Here is a 20,513-nt window from a genome sequence, read left to right as displayed (position 1 = left end):
GGACATTATGGTGGTAGTGAGAGGAGAGTGTGACATTGTGCTGGGGGGAGGTGAGAGGAGATTGTGACGAGGGGTGAAAGGATATTGCGGCGAGTGTGAGAGGAGATTGTGTAGGGATAAGAGAAGACGTGGATTAAGCGTGAACATTGCAGTGAGATAATGGTAGGTCAGCAACTGGACTCGGGTGATGAGAAAGCAGCTGCAATCAGCAGACTGGAGGCTGAAGATTTTACTAAGTGACTTAGGACCACTCCTGGGAAACTTACTTCATTATCAGTATATAATTCAGTTTATTTTCCAAAATAATCTTCTTGACTTCTATGTTCTTCATTATGCTGTCATTTATATAAGACTACAAAAGACAGTGAAGCTATACCTTATATAAAAGGAGAATTACTGTTTTTATTTTTTCTGTGTTTTTCTAAGTTTTCTAACCAACTATCATCGTTTCACAGAGCACTGTGTTTCGATTATTAAATAATAAGAAGTAGTTAGTGTGCTCCAGGATAAAAGTAATCAGAAACCATTGCAAAGAATTTCACTTTCAATAGAAACTCAATGGTCTTTATATTTACAGGGAGGTTGCAGGGAAAGCCAGAAATATGTATAGAACCTGACACGATAAGGTCCTCCAAAAGATCATCTTACCCAGACCACCACCACCACCTCCCCCCCCCCCCCCCCCCCCCCACAACCACTCTATCCCCGCAACCCTGCGCAATACCATGGATAATCCACCTAACCTACACATCTGTGGATACCAAGGGGCAATTTAGCATGGCCAATCCACCAAACCTGCACATCTTTGGACTGTGGGAGGAAACCAGAGCACCCAGGGAAACCCATGCAGCCATGGGGAGAATGTGCGAACTGCACACAGTCACCCAAGGCAGGCATCGAACCTGGGTCCCTGGCACTGTGAAGCAATAGTGCTAACCACTGTGCCACCATGCCACCCGTTGCTGGGTAGATGCCTATGTTGTAGTTGTATTGGAACAGTTTAACTAGGGCCGTGGCTAGTTCTGTAACACAACTCTTCAGTACTCTTGATGGGATGTTGTCAGGGCTCATCGCCTTTGCAGTATCCAGTACCTTCAGCAGTTTCTTGATATCACGTGGAATGAATCAAATTGGTTGAAGATTGGTATCTGGTGATGCTGAGGTTTGCAGGAGAAAGCAGTGATGGATCATCCACTCATCACCTCAGGCTGAAGATACATGCAAATACTTCAGCCTTGTCTTTCGCACTGATGTGCTGGGTTGAGGATGGGGATATTTGTGGAGCCTCCTCCTCTGGTTAGTTGTAAAAATTGTTCACTACCATTCATGATTGGGTGGGGCAGGACTGCACAGCTTTAATCTGATCTGTTAGTTATGGGATTGCTCAACTCTTGTCTAAAGCAAGCTGATTTGGCTGTTTGGCATGCAAGTAGTCCTGTGATGTACTTCACCAGATTTGCACCTTATTTTTAGGTAAGTCTGGAGTTGCTCCTGGCACACTCTCCTGCACTCATCCAGGATTGATTCCCTTGCTTGATGGTAATGGTCGAGTGAGGGATATGATGAGTCATGAGGTTATAGTTTGGGGTTGAAAACATTGCTGCTGTTGCTGATTGGATAAACGCAAAATACTGCGGATACTGGAATCTGAAACAAAAACAGAAAAGTGCTGGAAAATCTCAGCAGGTCTGACAGCATCTGTGGAGAGAGCTGAAAGATCATCTAGACTCGAAACGTTGGCTTTACTCTCTCTCCACAGATGCTGTCAGACCTGCTGAGATTTTCCAGGATTTTTCTGGGGTTTTTTGGAGCACTTCATGGATGCCTTGTTTTGAGTTGCCATGTCTGTTCTGAATCTATGCCTTTTTGTGGAAATCTGTTAAACTAGAATCCTAACTTTTGTTGACTGAGGAGTAGGAATGTGGTGTGCGTAAGTTCTAATGTCTACCATTAAAATGTTTAAAAACGTAATGGAAGAAAAGTGGGAGGAGCTGGTCTCATTTTAAATGAGTCCATGACCTCATGTCTTCTGAGAAGTGAACTGAAATTGTCTCATAATACTGAATGGCGGTCAAAAAGGAGGAAACTGTCCGTTCCTACATCTGGCTGGAACTGAGCCCAGTTCCCAGACATGAAAGATGATGTTCTAAAGCTCTGCCAGTCCATCAAACCCCAGGAGCCTCATATATTGTAGTTTTGTGCAGATCTGCAAGCCCTTAGTATGTCATTGGATCCAAAAATGGGGAGAAAATAGATGGGATTAATTTTGGTAACTACTGAGCAATTAAATGACAATGTGGTTTGTAAATATTTGAAAGCAGTGGACAGATATAAGCTTGCCTTTGCTTGCTTACCATTAGTAGTTCTTTCTCAGATAAGTTCAGTGATTCTGACCAATACTTCCTTTTTTTTTCCAGTCGCAAGAGGCAGTCCAAAATAAAGAAGATGGTATAAGTTTTCCAGGGGCCAGTTACATTGCTGTTGCGGATTTACCAAAGGTAATTACCAGGTTAACGTATGTACTTATCATTATGTAAATCTAAATTGCCCATTGAAAGGAAATTATGAAAATTTAATTGACATCAATTCCGTTTGAAACAGTATAGCGCTGATTAGGAAAGAATGTTCCTTATTTCTGTGCTGTGGCAATGTTTTGGCATCATTGAATTCTGTGCTGTTAGGAGAATCCAGAACAATAGCTTATCAGCTCCTGACCGCACTGTAAGCAATCAGTGAAATTGTGCAGAATGCATCCTAACCCGATACTTGGAATACTTTCCAAATAAGCACTTCTCTTTTAATTGTTGTTACTTATTGCACTGCGGGGAAGCACATGTTGATACCACAGTGTATATACAAGGCAATGTACAAGTCAAATCTCTCAGCAGAATAAGAGCCCACTGTGTACAACAACAACTTTCGTGCAATAAGTTAAATTCTGACCAGGTCCACGTCTCTGATTGAAATGCAGGTCTGCGTCCCTGCTAAATGAAACAGCTTACCATTTCGAGTATAAAAATATTTCTGTCATGAGAGAATTGAAATATAAGTAACAGTATACTACACATGTGGGGATTACCGCTACGTGATGTAAATGTTATTCCATGCACGGGCGATGTGGAGGTGCTTCCACCTGAGTTAATAAGCTGAATGGAACCAGCTCCCCATGAGCTACCGGTAGTCGAAAATAAATCCAAACAGCTGCGACAGCTTTCAGCAGCAGCCAGTGCCAGTGGTAACCATAGCAACCATCATCTGCTAACTGCTGCTGAGCTTTCTGCGGCACCAGAAAAACAAAGCTCGCTGGTGTGGAATACAGATTCATAGCTGCTCAGGCATCCTACCTGTTACATGGCAATCATACACAACGCCACCTCGACGGACATTTGTTTCACAAAAGAAACCTACCAAATGATTAGAAAAGAGAATTGGTTTTGTATGAAAATATACTGGCATTAAAAGTATTTGTTATGTTTGCTCCATTCTGGAAAAAAAACCTGGGTATTTTACTTTATACCGTTGATGGTCGGTAGTCTCCCTTTATTTGTGGAATAAATATTATTGCAACATTTTCCCAAACGGGATTATCTTTCTCTCCCACCTGATCTTATGATCCATGTGCAGTCGACAATTAAATACATTTTCCATTTGTAATTGTTCCAGTATAGGGTAAGAATTGGGTAGCTACCGTCTGCTCAGTAAACATTTTGAATTCTAGCCTTACTCAGGATGCTGCTATCTCTAGATACTACTGTAGATTAATATTGACAATTTCAACATTGATTAAAAAATACAATTTCAATTATCAAAATGTTGACTTGTTTAATTTTCTCTTTTTCAAGGGGGGGGGGAATTTTCCCGTCCTGCCCGCCCACCACGGGAATCATAGCGGGTGAGAGGTGGACCATGCAAAGGCCTGTTGACCTTGGGTGGGATTTTCCGGTTTTGGGGCGAGGCCGGCTGGAAAATCCTGCCCAAGGTAATTTTCACATTCAGCACTGTACGTTAATTTGGTTCAAAGTGCAGCACCACTTTATATGTGAGCAGAGAACTTTAGATTCTAGCCACTCGTGCTATTTTCCCTTTCCCATGTTTAGTATGCACAAACTGTAAGGAGCATAGAGGTTAGAAGAATAGGCAGAGGGAAACGGCTGATCAAAATGTAAGCATTCCTAGATTTGTATGGTAATATTTTTAGTCCTACTGCTACAGATAGCCTCGAGAAAAAGTCTTGATTTTTTTTTATCTCCCTGGTTGTAATAATACCTCAGCCACTGCATGCCAGGAATATTTTCATGGAATTTAGCAGTAGCCAGACGATTATTTGTAATAATTGACAGTGTAGGGGAAGAGGAGCTCTTAAATTGTCATACAGTACAGAGCTCTTGAACTAGTCAAATAGAGAATTGCTCTTAAACTAATCTTACAGTGCAATGTTTTAGGCCAGTTACACAATGCGATACTTTCAGACCAATCAAATATTATGTAGCTTTTAGGTCAATCACACAGTGCTCATGTCTTGGGCCAGTCGTACAGTACATGCATTGCACATAATCTCATGATGTTCCTCATATTCCTGCAAAATAGGATACTGTAGCAGTAGCATAATGCTGTATTAAAGCATTTACTCAATGTTACCATGGTTACAGATATTACAGTTGCCATGGAGACCGATCATTTTTAGCAGTGATAAATTTTACAAACGACCAACAGAAATAAAGCAGCTGACAAGATTTCTCTTTTTAAGATGTTTACTGTAACAAACAAACTAAAATCAATGTAGATTAAGCATTAATTAATGGGAAACGCCCATACACCCAGTGAGTGGGCAAAAACATGGCAGACGGAATCTAATGTGGAAAAATGTGAGGTTATCCGTTTTGGGAGGAGGAACAGATACACAGAATATTTCTTAAATGATGAGAGATTAGAAAGTGTGGATGTACAAAAGGATCTGGGTGTCCTTGTCAGTAAGTCACTGAAGGCTAATGTGCAGGTGCAGCAGGTAATTAGGAAGGCTAATGGTATGTTGGCCTTTATTGCCACAGTGTTTAAGTACAAGAGTAGTCAAGTCTTACTTCAATTGTATAGAACCTTGGTTAGACCACAGCTGGAGTCCTGTGTGCAGTCCCCTTACCTTAGGAAGGATATTATTACTATAGAGGGAGTGCAGCAAAAGTTCACCAGGCAGGTTTGTGAGATGGCAGGACTGTCCTATGAGAGAGCTTAGGTGACATGGGTTGTGGATTTTTGGAATTCTCTACCTCAGAGGGTTGTGGAGCTCAGTCATTGAGTATGTTTAAAGTTGAGATTGACACATTTCTAAGTGCCAAAGACATAAAGGGATATGGGGATACTTTGGTAACCATGATGTGGAGTTGCCGGCGTTGCATTGGGATAGGCACAGTAAGTAATCTCACAACACCAGGTTAAAGTCCAACAGGTTTATTTGCTAGCACAAGCTACCAAATAAACCAGTTGGACTTTATAACCTGGTGTTGTGAGACTACTTATTGTGAAATACTGTGGGAAAGAGGCATTAAAGTGCAGATGAGCAGTCATGATCATATTGAATGGCAGAGCAGGATCGATGGGCTGAATGGCCTACTCCTGCTCCTGTGTTCCAATGACTTAGATAGATTGTTTATGATTTGAGTTGATGGTTAACCTGCTGTGAAATAAAGTCATTCTGAAGCCATACTAATTTATATTAAAAAAATAGATAAAGCAAAAACATTCAAACAAAAATATAAAAATTATTTGGTAAGTAGCATGGACATCAGCTTTAAACAACTTTCACACAAAGACATTCAATCATACTACAAGTTCAATTGTATGACAGTTTTTGGAAAAATTTGTAAAGTTACAAGGGAAAGGTTATACAGCGAGACCAATGCTCTTAACAGATAACGTTGGCAGTTCAGGATTCATGTCCTGGGACTGTTTGTATCAGAGACTCTGTAACAGGGGCCCATTGTGACTCTAAAGCTGCTATTAAATTAGGTTCAGTGGGCTGAACAGAGCATAGGAACTGATTCTTGATGTTCATTCAGCCAGTGATGTCACCAAAGATTCACTCTGGCCAGTGGCCAACAAGTTCCAATAACAACACATCTTCTCAACCACTAGCCTACCCGAATCCATCAGGCTTTCTCTGGAGCTCTTGTCGGTTGCAGAGACCCCATGTCAGTAAACCCGGTATGAAGGAAACTGATGATTAACTGCTGTAGTGTAGCTTATTGCAGTACAGGCAATGTCGTGCAGATGGAAGGGGTCCACAATTGGCAAATGCTGATCATTTGTAAATGTTAGTCAGCTGCGAAACAAAACATGTAATCTCTCACGTGCATTGGAAGAAAATAAGGTAGACAGTAATTAAATTTGTGTGTGTATTTTTTTTTCAATAGGAGTTAGATTGCAACATTTGTTGTCAGTCTTGTTACAGGGTACAGATCTCTATTCATTGATTTTTAAAATGAATAAAGAAGTCTTCCTGCCTTACATACCTTACCAGTTTTTTAATGTATCTGAGTGAGTAGTGCAGAGCAGAGTCTTGGCTTGCTGTGCACTGCCTTAGTCAGATCTTTATACACCAGGGGATGCATTCCTAATGCTTTAACTTCAGAGCAATAAAACCACTTAATTGTACACACTTGCGCAATTCAGCCATATGTTAGGGAATGTCTCAAAAACTTCAAATATTTTGGGTAAGAACTTGGATTCATTAGCAACCTTGTTTTAGGTTTTGCAAGTGCTTTTAGCGATACAAAATGGCACGTTCTGCCCGTGTCTGTGTGGGTTTCCTCCAGGTGCTCTGGTTTCCTCCCACAGTCGAAAGATGTGCAGGTTAGGTGGATTAGCAATGGCAAATGTGTGGGGTTACAGGAGTAGGGCAGAGGGGAGGACCTGGGTACGATGCTGTTTTGGAGAATCGGTGCAGACTTGATGGGCCGAATGGCCTCTCTCTGCACTGTAGGGATTGTATAGCATCCATGGTGCACATGCATACTTGTGGGGCTAATGAAACCGGACACCATATGGGTACAGACCTCAGCAAGTGAGGCAAACATCTACTGGAATTATGCAGATCAGGATGTCAATCAGCTTGTAATACATATTTTGTGCCATTTTGAAGGTCAAAAATGCTCCAGCTAAAACCTCTCTCAACTTTGCATAGCTGAATATGCATTCAACAGCAGGAAGACTCCATCAGCACTATTTAAAAGGATTGTCAGCTACCTACAGGTTAATTTTTGGTTAATTTCTTCAGATATTACTAAAATTCTACAAGTGTTTTCCTCTACTGGTTTCAGATTGCAGAAGTCCACATGGAGTGGGATGGTACTGAAGGATTTTCACCTTAAGGCGTCTGTAAAGTCAGTTGCTTCCAGGCATGAGTGCACTATTTGACAGTGAGGAACAGAGTGAGGATGTCCCTCGCTGAAATCTGCTAACCGCAGCAGCCGCAACAAAGATTGCATTGCCAGTGGTGACCATGAGTGCAGAGCAATCATTTACTGCCCATTTCCAACTACCAATGGTGGTAAGCTGCCAATTTGAAGCACGATGTGGAGATGCCGGCGTTGGACTGGGGTAAACACAGTAAGAAGTTTAACAACACCAGGTTAAAGTCCAACAGGTTTATTTGGTAGCAAAAGCCACACAAGCTTTCGAGGCTCTAAGCCCCTTCTTCAGGTGAGTGGGAATTCTGTTCACAAACAGAACTTATAAAGACACAGACTCAATTTACATGAATAATGGTTGGAATGCGAATACTTACAACTAATCCAGTCTTTAAGAAACAAAACAATGGGAGTGGAGAGAGCATCAAGACAGGCTAAAAAGATGTGTATTGTCTCCAGACAAGACAGCCAGTGAAACTCTGCAGGTCCACGCAACTGTGGGGGTTACAGATAGTGTGACATGAACCCAATATCCCGGTTGAGGCCGTCCTTGTGTGTGCGGAACTTGGCTATCAGTTTCTGCTCAGCGACTCTGCGCTGTCGTGTGTCGCGAAGGCCGCCTTGGAGAACGCTTACCCGAATATCAGAGGCCGAATGCCGGTGACCGCTGAAGGTGTTCACTTCAGCGGTCACGGGCATTCGGCCTCTGATATTCGGGTAAGCGTTCTCCAAGGCGGCCTTCGCGACACACGACAGCGCAGAGTCGCTGAGCAGAAACTGATAGCCAAGTTCCGCACACACAAGGACGGCCTCAACCGGGATATTGGGTTCATGTCACACTATCTGTAACCCCCACAGTTGCGTGGACCTGCAGAGTTTCACTGGCTGTCTTGTCTGGAGACAATACACATCTTTTTAGCCTGTCTTGATGCTCTCTCCACTCCCATTGTTTTGTTTCTTAAAGACTGGATTAGTTGTAAGTATTCGCATTCCAACCATTATTCATGTAAATTGAGTCTGTGTCTTTATAAGTTCTGTTTGTGAACAGAACTCCCACTCACCTAAAGAAGGGGCTTAGAGCCTCGAAAGCTTGTGTGGCTTTTGCTACCAAATAAACCTGTTGGACTTTAACCTGGTGTTGTTAAACTTCTTACTCAATTTGAAGCACTGCAGTCCATCTGATCTGGTAAACCCTCAGTGCTGTTAGGGAGGAAAATCCAGGATTTTAACCCAGTGACCTTGAGGAAATGACGATATTATTCCAAGTTGAGATAGTTGGAGAGGACATGGCAGGTTCCCGTATGCCTACTGCACTTGGTCTTCTGGCTGGTGGAGGATGTGAGTTTGGAAGATACTGCTGAATGAGGCTTGGCAAGTTGCTGCAGTACATCTTATAGATGGTACACACTGCTGCCACTGTGCACCAGTGGTGGAAGGAGCGAACGTTTAAGGTGTTGGATGGTGTGTCAGTTGAGTAGGCTGCTTTGTCCTGGATGGTGTTGAGCTTTTAGAGTGTTGTTGGAGCTGCACTCATCCAGGCTGTTATGAAAAGCAAGTTTATCTTAACATCAAGAGTGAAGGTTGTGAACTTCAACACCCGACAAACTTTGTGTGCGCAGACCGGGAGCAGGCTGCCCTTGTGCACTTCTGCCGTGTAAGTTCTTTGGGCCCAGGACAGGCCCACCACACCTGCGCATAATGAAAGAAGGGGAAAATGTTGCAAAACTCAGGTCTGGAGCACCATAGAAGGCAATTGTCCCAAACAGGGAACAGGGAAAGGTCCCAAAAGAAGAATCCCAGAGAGGGGACAGAGACAGAATAATGTCCCAGTTCAGTTAAAAAGAGAGGAGCAAGGAAACAGACTTCAAATAGGAAAAGGGCTGCATGGAGCAGGCTTTTTAACTAAAGAAGGCAGCTGAAGTGACTCCGTGCTTTGGGCCATTAGCGTGATGGTACTCCTTTGGAACAGTGGCGTTCTACTCAGTGCAGCTAAAGAGTTGAAGCCATGCTTATGAGTTGGCAGACTCGGGAATCTAGGGGAACAGAACCTTGGGAGACGAGATTGAAACCCTGTGGGGTGGGCCATTGTTGATGTTGTCTACATTGGAGTGAGAGAATTCTCAGGTTATATCTTCAAAGGTGAAGACTGGAATCTCTCGTGAGAGTGACAGAGTTTCAGTGAGACTGGTGACTGACAACTGGGTGGGCTGTTGAGAAATCCATGGACTCTGTCTTGGTTGCATCTGCATTTATTGTTTAGCATGGTGTGTTCAAGCACAGTTTGCCTGTTAATTCACATGCACCTCCTATTAACTCTGGATGATAGAGTAGAAGATAGATATCATAGAAATCATAGAAACCCTACAGTGCAGAAGGAGGCCATTTGGCCCATCGAGTCTGTACCGACCACAATCCCACCCAGGCCCTATCCCCACATATTTTTACCCGCTAATCCCTCTAACCTACACATCCCAGGACTCTAAGGGGCAATTTTTAACCTGGCCAATCAACCTAACCCGCACATCTTTGGACTGTGGGAGGAAACCGGAGCACCCGGAGGAAACCCACGCAGACACGAGGAGAATGTGCAAACTCCACACAGACAGTGACCCAAGCCAGGAATCGAACCCGGGACCCTGGAGCTGTGAAGCAGCAGTGCTAACCACTGTGCTACCGTGCCGCCGATATTGTAAATTGTTTTATCCTACTGACCTCGTATAGTAAAGTTTATTTTTATTTGCTCAAAACCAGTGAAACCTATTAGCAATTGTCTTGAATCTCAAGCTTTGTCTACTTTAAACAAAGCGTTATTGGTCCCTAACTGAACCTTACCCTTTGGGGGTTTGGTCAAGGGTCATAACAAAGCAAACTGAGTATTCTATCACACTTCTGACTTTTGTCTTGTAAATAGTGGACAGGCTTTTTAAAGTCAGGAGGTGAGTTACTCGCCTCAGAATTCTTAGCTCTTGATCTGCTGTTGGCGCCACAGCATTTATATGGTTGATCCAGTTAATATTCTGGTCAGTGGTCACCTCCAGGGTATTATGGTGGGGGATTTGCCAATGGCAATGCTGTTGAACGCCAGTGAGATGTTTGATTCTTTCTAATTGGAGATGGGAATTGCCTGGCACTTGAATGGCCTGAACGTTATTTGCCACTTACCAGCCCAAGCCTGAATGTTGCCCTGACTTGCTGTATGCAGACACAGATTGCATCATTATCTGAGGAGTTGCAAATGGTATCAACACTGTGCAATCAACAGTGAACATTTCCACATCTGATCTTATGTTGGAGCGAAAGCTATTGATGAAGTGGCTGAAGATGGTTCAGCCTAAGACACTGCCCTGAGGAACTCCTGCCTGTGATGTGCTGAGGCTGAGATGATTGACTTCCAACAACTACAAGTATTTCTTTGTGCCAGGTATGAATCCACCCAGTGTAGAATTTTCCCCTTATTCCCATTGATTTCAATTTTACAGGTACTCCTTGATGCCACACTCTGTCAAATGCTGTCTTGATGTCAAAGTTAGGTCACCTCCTCTGAAGTTCTGTTCTTTTGTCCATGTTTGGACCAAGGCTGTAATTAGGTCAAGATCTGAATGCCCCTGGCAGAACCCTAACTGAGCATTAGTGAGCAGGTTATTGCCAAGTAAGTGCCACTCAAAAACACTGTCCATTACCTTGCTGATGATTAAGAGTAGATTGATGGGGCAATAATTTTCTAGATTGGACTTTTACTGCTTTCTATGTACAGGAAATACCTGGGCAATTTTCCACATTGCCAGATGGATGCCAGTGTAGTTAGCTGTACTGGAACAGTTTGGCTCGGGGTTTGGTTGGTTCTGGAGCATAGGTCTTAAGTCGTATGGCTGGAATGTTCTCAGGACCCGTAGGCTTTGTCGTATCCAATGCCTTTAGCTGTTTTTTGATATGGTGTGGAGTGATTTGAATTAGCTGAAAACTGATCATCTGTGATACTGAGAACCTGAGAAGGAGGCTGAGATCCTGAGAAGGAGGCTGAGACAGATCATCCACTTAACATGTCCTGAAGATGGTTGCAAGTGCTTCAGCCTTGTCTTTTGCACTGATGTGCTGGGCTCCCCCATCATTGAACATGAGAGTGTTTGCAGAGCTTCATCTTACTGTTAGTTGTTTATTGTGAGCCACCATTCATGACTGGATTAGAGGGGCTTGTGGAGCTTTGACCTTAGCTTTAGCAGCTTGGTGCCTCATTATTAGGTGTGCCTGGTTTTACCCCAGCACTTATCATTGAACTGTTGGCTTGATGGTAACGATAAAATGAGGACTATGCTAAGCATGAGGTCACAGTTTTTTGTTGAATACAATTCTGCTGCTGCTGATTACCAACAGTGCCTCATGAATGCTCAATTTTAAACTGGTGGATCTGTTCTGAGTCTATTTAATTTAGCACAATGATAGTGCCACATACACAGCACGATGGACAGTATGCTCAGTGTGAAGATGGGATTTTGTATTCACAAGGACTGCGCGATAGCCACTCCTACCTCTACTGTATGGATGTAATTGGTGAGAAAACAGGGTAAAGAAGGTTTTTCCCTTTTGTTCATTCTCTTATCACCTGCCACAGGCCCAGACTACCAGATGTGCCCCTTGTGACTCAGCCAGCTCGATCAGTCGTGGGGCTACTGATCCACTCTTGCTGCAGGCTAGCTTTAAGTGGTACTGCCTACTCAGTTGGCACCTTGCCAGTGTCCAGCTAGTGAGCAGCAGCACAGCTATCACTGACTGGACAGAGTCATCCTGGAAATGGGCAGCAAGTGTAAAGTTGGCACGTCACTGGCACAGGTTAATCATACATCATGATCCTTATTTTTGGAGGCTGCACAGTTTGGCCCCCATTATATTTAACCCTGGTTCACAATGCAGATTTGCTCGAAAAATCTCAATAGGTAATGCAGTAAGATCCAAAAATACAAGTGGCAGTGTCTGTGGAGAGAAGCAGAGTTCTGCTCTCTTACCTTTTACCACTATTAGCACTCTTCATCCCTTAATGGCACCATTAATACTCCCCTCTGTCTTATGTCCAAGAAAAATTTGTCAGTCTCTCCTTTGCCCTGACCTGCTCTTCTGTTCTGCCCCACCTCCTCCGCCCCCTTTCCAACTATATAATTCTTTACATTTCTACTTTGCTTCAGTTCTGTAGAAGGATAATTTGGACCTGAAACCTTAACTCTGTTTCTCTTCATAGATGCTGCCAGACCTGCTGAGTTTATCCAGCATTTTCTGATTTTAATTTAGATTTCCAGCATCCGGAGTATTTTGCTTTTATTATGGAATAAATTATACCAAGGTTAATGGATTTGAGAATTCCTTCAGTAATGATTATTCCAAAAAATGTATTTGACCGAACATCACCACCAACGCTGTGGGAGAAGCGAATATATTAGTTAGAATATAACATATTGGATAGAATATCTCTTCCGAATTCTCTGGAATCACAATGGGGAATTGTACAAGCTTCTACTCCTGGTGTGAAGCCTCAATAGGCAGGAATGTAAATCGAAGATAGGATTACCATGCTATTGGGTTTCTATGTAACAATGTGTCCCATCAAAATGGAGCCTCACAGGATAAGCCCGAGCTGATCACCTCACAATTCACCAAAGGGGATCGGTTAGAACATTTCCAAGTGTAGAACGAGCGGTTTGAAAACGTTTCACACAAAAGCACATTGATCATGATGTGTGTGCAACACCTGAGCTGGCATTCTTCTTTGAAAGAAATATCTGGTGGGCCCTGGTAGCAAGTGAATGTACAAAACATGGTTTCCTTTCATGCAGTGTGACATTTACACTAGATAAGGGATAAGGCAGGTTTGATTCAGGCAGAAGTGGTGGTGGTACATGTTGTCATGCTCCTGACAGCACTGGGAATGAGTCATCAGTCACTCAGCTATGCACTAAGCTTTTAATAGGCGTGCAAATGTTTTAAAATATTCTTCTAAAATCATATGGACTTGTTATTTCCAGAAAACAACTGCTTACCACAGTCCTCTTATTGTGTACTGCCCTCTGCTGGGCATTCTGTTTATACATAGTTGCTTTAACCAAAGAAAAATGAACTATTTTTTCTGGAGTTTAGCAACATCAAAGTTAGAGATTGGATTGTTATGATTTATTTAAATATTTTCCAGAAAACAAATCTGCAGTTAACCAAAATTTATTTCAATAACATGACTGCAAATAGTGTCTACGTATCAGTTCTTGTATTTATTCAGAAAGTGTCCAAAGGGTGAAATCTCTCCCGTGTGGAAGTTAATTTGTAATATGTTCCTGTAATATTAAAATGAACGTCGGGCAATGCATGAGCAGTGTAATCCTTTCTTCTTTTGCCCTGATTATTTTTCCATCTATTTAAGGTTCGTCTGCGTTTCTGGGTGAGTTGATCTCATCTCAGACTTGCCAGCAGTGCTGTATATATAACAAGGTCTGCAACTGCGGTTCACCTTTTCTTCCTCACTGACTTTTCACTCCCCCACCCCCTTCAGTGTGAATAGGTAAACTATTAAAAATACCTGAGAGTCATGTGGCTTCGCATGTCGAACAAAAATTATAGCATATATTTATTACTTTTGCCTTGGAATCGAGGAACAGTAAATCTTGGAGGCAATTGTTTCCATTTATTTTCCTGGCTGCAAGCCACAAGTAAGTGCAGTTACATTAAATTGCTTCAAACTGTATTGCTAACAAGGCTAAAACTAAGCAAGTACAAAATAAAAGTGGTGCAATTTAAAGATTTGCAGCTATTTTTATTCCAATTTGTCATAATTGCAACCAGTACCATCTGATACCTGAAAGAGTACCAGAATTTACTAAGTGCCTTAAACTTCCTTAGGTTGTCTCAATACACTTTAAGGTTAACAAATTACTTTTGAAGTGATTAGTTACTACTGTTCCAATTGTTTCCATAGCTGGTAATTCCTGGAACAGGTCACTAATCTGTCTCCAGGGCTTTACAGCTTGAGGGGCGCCACTCCACATCAAGTATGACTGACCAGGAGTCTCTCCCGCCCTTACTGTCAGCCATTGGCATATTTGGAAGAATTTGCAGGTTGACACTCAACCTGTTTGGCCGCATTATGAATGCTCCTTTCTTGGTCATCAAGTCCTGGGGTGGGACTTGAACCCAAGGCTTCTGGCTCAGAGGCAGGGACGCTACCACTGCGTCACAAGACCTCTCTGGTTACTACTGTCTGTAAACGAACATGGGAAGCAATTTATGGTTCCACAATCAGCAGTGAGATGAATGCCTAATGAATTTTTTTTTGGTGGTTTTGGTTGAAGAGTACATGTTGACCAGAACATTGGGCGAACTCCCCTACTCTTCTTTGAGTAGGGTGATGGGATCTTTTTCATTCATCCAAGAGGACAGATGGGGCTTCTTGGTACTGTAATGAAGTGTCAACCTCGACTATATATGCAAATCTTGGAGTGAGGCTTGAACCCACAAACATCTAACTAACTCAGAGACGGGAACTTTAATCATTGTCTCATATCTTGATCATATCCTACCTGTGTTTTCTCTCCTGTACTTTTTACCCAACTGAGACATTGTGGTTGGAAAACAATCGCTAGTAACAGCAGCATTATAGATTATACTAAAATATTCTAGATCACTAACAATATCCATAGAATCACTACAGTGCAAAAGGAGGCCAACTCTCCAAAAGAGCATCTTACCAAAGCCCACTCGCCCTCCCCGTAAACCCCACACATACCACTGGAAACCCATGCAATCACGGGAAGAACATGCAAACTCCACACTGACAGTTATCCGAGACCAGAATTGAACCCGGGTCCCTGGCACTGTCAGGCAGCAGTGCTAACCACTGTACCACCATTATTCAAAATCCTATATTCTTTGGCCATTTAATATTTTGAATCATATTTTTACTCTTTGCATTGAATTGGTTATTTTTAAATGCCCTAAAATCATTGACCTCTGCAACATTGGGTCACATTGTTGCTAAAAGTCTCAAAAAGCAGCAAGACACAAAATGCCCCATCTGCTTTGGTGTCATCTCTGTTTATTCTTAACGTTGACTCTGCTCTACATCAAGTCACATGTCCCTCATATGTTCTGGGTCAGGTCACACAGAAAGTGCAAATGTCTGTTGGTGATGTCAATTTAAACATCTGTCTTGTATATCTCGGCAACTCAAAACAGTTATGTCATTGCATGGGGTAAGTGTGCAGAATTGTAGAGTTCTCTGATCATATAGCCAGCACAGACCTTAATTCCAAAGGAACATGCAAGGCAACCATTTCTATTTGCTTTTCTACCTCTACTTATAGTTCCTATCACATTGTGCATTACTTTTTGAAATCTACATTTCACAGATTATTAGCTTTCTTATTTTGCAATGAAAGAAAGGAAATCTTCAATGTGACCAAGTCTCAACAGCAATTTACATTCATTTAGTATCTTTACCATTAGACAACATCTCAAGGTGCTTCTCAGGAATGTTATGAAGTAAAATCAATACCGGGCCACATAAGGCAATTTCTGGGTAGATGGCTAAAAGCTTGGCCAAAGAGGTAGGTTTTTAAGGATTGTTGAGAAGGAAAGAGAGGTAGATTGGAATTTTCCGGCCCCGTTGTGGCAGGATCGCTGTGGGAGGTTCGGGCGATCCCAGTGAAGGGTGTGCTGGAAAATCCCGCCCATAGAGAGAAGGATAGATTTTAGGGAGGGAATCCCAGAACTTGGGGCCAAAGGAGCAGTGATGGACCAATTAAAATCTGAAATGCTCAAGAGGCCAGAAAAAGATGAAAGCAGAAATCTTGGAGGGTTGTGGGGCTGGAACAGATTCCGCGGGATCCGAGGGCACAGCCTCAGAGTAAAGGGACAATCCTTTAGAACTGAGATGAGGAGGAATTTCTTCAGCTAGATGGTGGTGAATCTGGGGAATTCATTGCCACAGAAGGCTGTGGAGGCCAAGTCATTGAGTGTATTTAAGACAGAGACAGATAGGTTCTTGATTGGTAAGGGGTTCAAAAGTTATGGGGAAAAGGCAGGAGAATGGGGTTGAGAAAAATATCAGCCATGATCAAAAGGCGGAGCAGACTCGATGGACCGAATGTCTAATTCTGCTCCTACATCCTATGGTCTTATAGATTACAGAGATGGGGCTAGTGAGCATGGAGGGACCTGAAAACAAGAATGAAAATTTTAAAACCTGAATACTTCCTTTACTGAAATTTCCCCTCCAAAAGCAACTACAGTTTGAACCATCAGTCCTTTGAAATCATAGAAATCCTACAGTACAGAAAGAGGCCATTCGGCCCATCGAGTCTGCACCGACCACAATCCCACCCAGGCCCTACCCCTATATCCCTACATATTTTACCCACTAATCCCCCTAACCTACGCATCTCAGGACACTAAGGGGCAATTTTAGCATAGCCAATCAACCTAACCCGCACATCTTTGGACTGTGGGAGGAAACCGGAGCACCCAGAGTAAACCCACGCAGACACGAGGAGAATGTGCAAACTCCACACAGACAGTGACCCAAGCCGGGAATCGAACCCAGGTCCCTGGAGCTGTGAAGCAGCAGTGCTAACCACTGTGCTACCGTGCCGCCCCAGACCGCCCCATTACTTTCCCTGACCTGAGTTTGTCCTTCCCGATAAACATAGTTCCACCCGGAGTCCTAACCAACCTTCCTATTCTGTCAGACACACACCTTGTTGATAGCTATCCCAAGCTATAGTCACGGCCACGAAAGCGGGGCAGTGAAAATAAACATAGGTAATGAACTTAATAGCGGTGGGCTTGACAAAAAAAGGTGCAGTGTGGGAGGAAATGAAAGAGAAGTGAAGCAAACATTCAGTCGGTGAAAAACATATATGGAAAATGAGAGAGATGAATAAAGGATTAGTGTGACAGGCAAAAAGACTTGTAAACATAAAGAGAGAGAATAAGAGGAAAAACTAGGTAGGTACTGAGAGATAAATTGTGTTACAGGTGGTCACACAGATTGCGTACAAGGGAGGGAAAAAGATGGACTTGCAGGATAAGGGAGACGGGAAAAAGTGAGAAAACCTCAGAGACAAACGTAACAGGAGAAAGCAGGGAGAACAAAATTCACATTGTAGGAGAAACTGGGGCAAATTGTGCAGCCAAAGCACTCAGCTGAGGTATGCTGAAAGTTGGGCCTCAGGCCTCACCTGGATAATACCTTGCCCTTGCTGCCCTGCCCCCCGCGCCCCTGCACCGTGCAATCCCCACCCTGCCAACGTTCATCTGTGATTCGGGTCTCCCAGCGACCCTGGGCCCTTGAGTGGGTGCAATACCGGCAGCAGCCACCACCCCCTCTGGTGACATCGCCAAGCAATGAATATTGGCTGGCAGCTCTCTGCCCCCCCCCCCTGCCCAATCCTTGATCTTGGAGAAGGTCCCCAGTCAAGGACCTGATTGACACTTAATCTGGTAGGCCTCCATGAAAAGAGGCGATGTGGACTCTTCCTGGCTCTCTGGCTAACGGGCAAGATCCGTTGCCTACAGTGCATTCCGCCCTTTGTCAGTGTCAAAATATTGGAAACTGTTGTCATGTAATAAACAAAATGGAGACTAATTACACCCATCTCCTGGTCAGGAATCCAAGCTCTCAGTAGCTCTCAGTGGTTTGACGAGGTGAAGCCAGCATGCAGCAGCATTTTGTACTCCTTAAAGTGGAGCATTCTTAACATTTGTTGCACTGTAATAGCAGGAAAATCATAATTGGACCAAGCCTTGTTTGAACTATACATATGGTGGAGAAATACTATTCCTGACCTCAGTGGGTTACGTATTTTAATTGGTTCAATATGTGACATCTCTCTTCAAGTCGATGTAACAGATGTGACTCAATATGACTGAAGTTATGTTCGAGTTTATTGTTGCAAGTGTGTTGCATCACATGATCCGTTTTTTGCCACATATTTGATAAAAACAATGTGTTCTTCTTCTGTCCCTTTCATTTTTTTTTCCAATTTCTGTAATTTCAATTTACGGTTCTCAATAAAATGGGCCTGATTAGTTTCAAACATTAAGCCAGGTACTCCCAATCCTAAAGCAAAATCAAAAGCATTTCAGTGTGTCCCAGCAGCACATGTAAATCTTATTTTCTGCAGCACTGCAGCATACTTCATAAACTTTAATAAGGCTGTTCTATGGATTACATTTTCCTCTTTAAAAAAAAACATTTATTAATCCGTAGCTCATGCCGCTGGCTCGTTGCCACTTTTCCCCCCACTGCCAGGTCAATAAAGTATAACGCCGATTCCAAAGAAAAAATAACGACACGCATCTGACCAGAGAAAACAAAATGCTGCACTGGAACCTGGGGCTGTCTTTTCCATTCCTGAGCCAGTCGAAACCACTCCAGTTTCCAGCACAAAATATAACAGATGCCCTTTCAGTTCGCTTCCTAACTTCAAAAGCAGCGTGCTTGGCACAAAAATGTTTGTCTGGAAGCCTGCCTTGGCAAGAGGCCACAGCATAAAAATTGTGCAGACCTCAAGAAAATCCGCAGCCCTTGCCAGGAAGTTGATCTCTGGGTTTCACATGAGCCGTTCAGTGTTTCTTTTTTTTGTGTGTGTAAAAACGTTACTTTGTCATTTCCTTTTTTTTTGTTTGCAGAAATGTCTGTTACCGGTGTGTGTGTTTTTTTTAAAAAGCGTGATCCCAGCTTTGAGAAAACTGTGGATTTTAAACGGCCGCTCTCGGTTTTGGGTTTTGCTCATGGCCTGCAACTGTGTTTATGAACAAAGAACTTGGCACTGCGTAAAGCTGGAATGCACCGAGATCACGTGATGCCGACTGCTTCAGCAGATTGAGAGTAGTCCACACATGATCACGGGGTGAGATCAATGTTTGAGTCCATCATCATTCATCCAGCCTGACCTCAGCCCCGCAAGATGTTGTACACACGTCACTACTCAGCCACTGCTTTAAAGATCTTTGCTTCAGTCCCCTATTTTTTTGTTTCCCCCCCGTAGTATTCTTTAACTCTTTTGCCAATTACAGTGCTCTTTGTACGAATGCTATTCCCCCACCCCAGTATATTAAATGTGCACAATCGGCCGCTGGATGATTCCACCCTGTAATCAGTTAAAATGTCCCGTAATGAAGCTATGGTGTACACAGCCACTACAGCTTAATTAAACACATAAAAGAAATTCTGATTGCTTTTTCCCTCCTGTCACATGTTGCAGTGGAAGTGCTTTCAGCACAAAGGTTCCCAATCTCCTTAAGATCACGTGATGTGAATATTACAACAGACGTTAGGGAAGGAGACAGTCAGCAAGTGAAATTATATTAAAGGAGCCACCATCTTGTAGAGTGCTTTGTATAATGATTTACTCTTTCTAATCCTTAGTTTGTCAATTTTAGACGATCAGGTTAAAAAAAAACAACTAACTGGATTTGTTTGAGGGCAGGGTCCCTTTGTTTGAACCATCCAGTTATAATTTTCCTAGAACTGCTCGCAATCCATGTCAAGGAAACGCAGAATATGCTAAAGGATCAGATTTTAAACAGCATGACTCACAGAAAACCCTGTGTGAAAAAGCAAATGTTTCCCTAGCAACCAAACTGTTAACAAAGAAGAGCAGATCTGGGCCAACCAATCAGAGGTCTCCTGCAGTCATAGCGAGATCAAAAGGACAAGGCCATGATATCCTTTTGCTGCATTGAGCAGATGTACGTCATGTCCTCATCATCACAGGTTTCTGAATGTCACATTCCTGCAGTAAGTCTTCACAAAGCCTATGCGGTGATCACTCCCACCAGTGCTGTCGTGAGCAGATGCATTTGCCACAGGTATTGGTGAGGGCGAGCTCGAGTAAGTTTTTCGGGAATCAGCTTGGTGATAGACGTTGAAGTTCCAACTGCAGAGCACACACTCTTTTGCCCTTGCTACTCCACGTGCTCCTTCCAGCTGGCGCTTGACATTGAGGAGCACTGAATCATCAGCAGCAGGAGCTTTCTTTGCCTGTTGCTGCCAGGTCCAAACTTCCCTTATCATCATCGGGAGGCTGGGAGCTACAACTCCCAGCATACCCCGGGAGTTACAACTCCCAGCAT

The 20,513-nt window shown here is 43.1% G+C and overlaps 1 protein-coding gene across 1 annotated transcript in view; it reads left to right on the top strand.

Moving 5' to 3' along the window:
• kiaa0586 (KIAA0586 ortholog) overlaps nt 1-20,513 on the top strand; it is a 547,244-nt gene that overhangs the window by 409,372 nt on the left and 117,359 nt on the right. Inside the window, exon 20 of the mRNA XM_078233832.1 lies at nt 2,418-2,498. Coding sequence (XP_078089958.1) covers nt 2,418-2,498 — 81 coding nt within the window. The remainder of the gene's footprint in view (nt 1-2,417; nt 2,499-20,513) is intronic.

Source organism: Mustelus asterias, chromosome 18 (assembly GCF_964213995.1).
Source record: "Mustelus asterias chromosome 18, sMusAst1.hap1.1, whole genome shotgun sequence".
NCBI classification, from domain to species: domain Eukaryota; kingdom Metazoa; phylum Chordata; class Chondrichthyes; order Carcharhiniformes; family Triakidae; genus Mustelus; species Mustelus asterias.
This window is presented reverse-complemented; position numbering and strand designations above follow the sequence as displayed.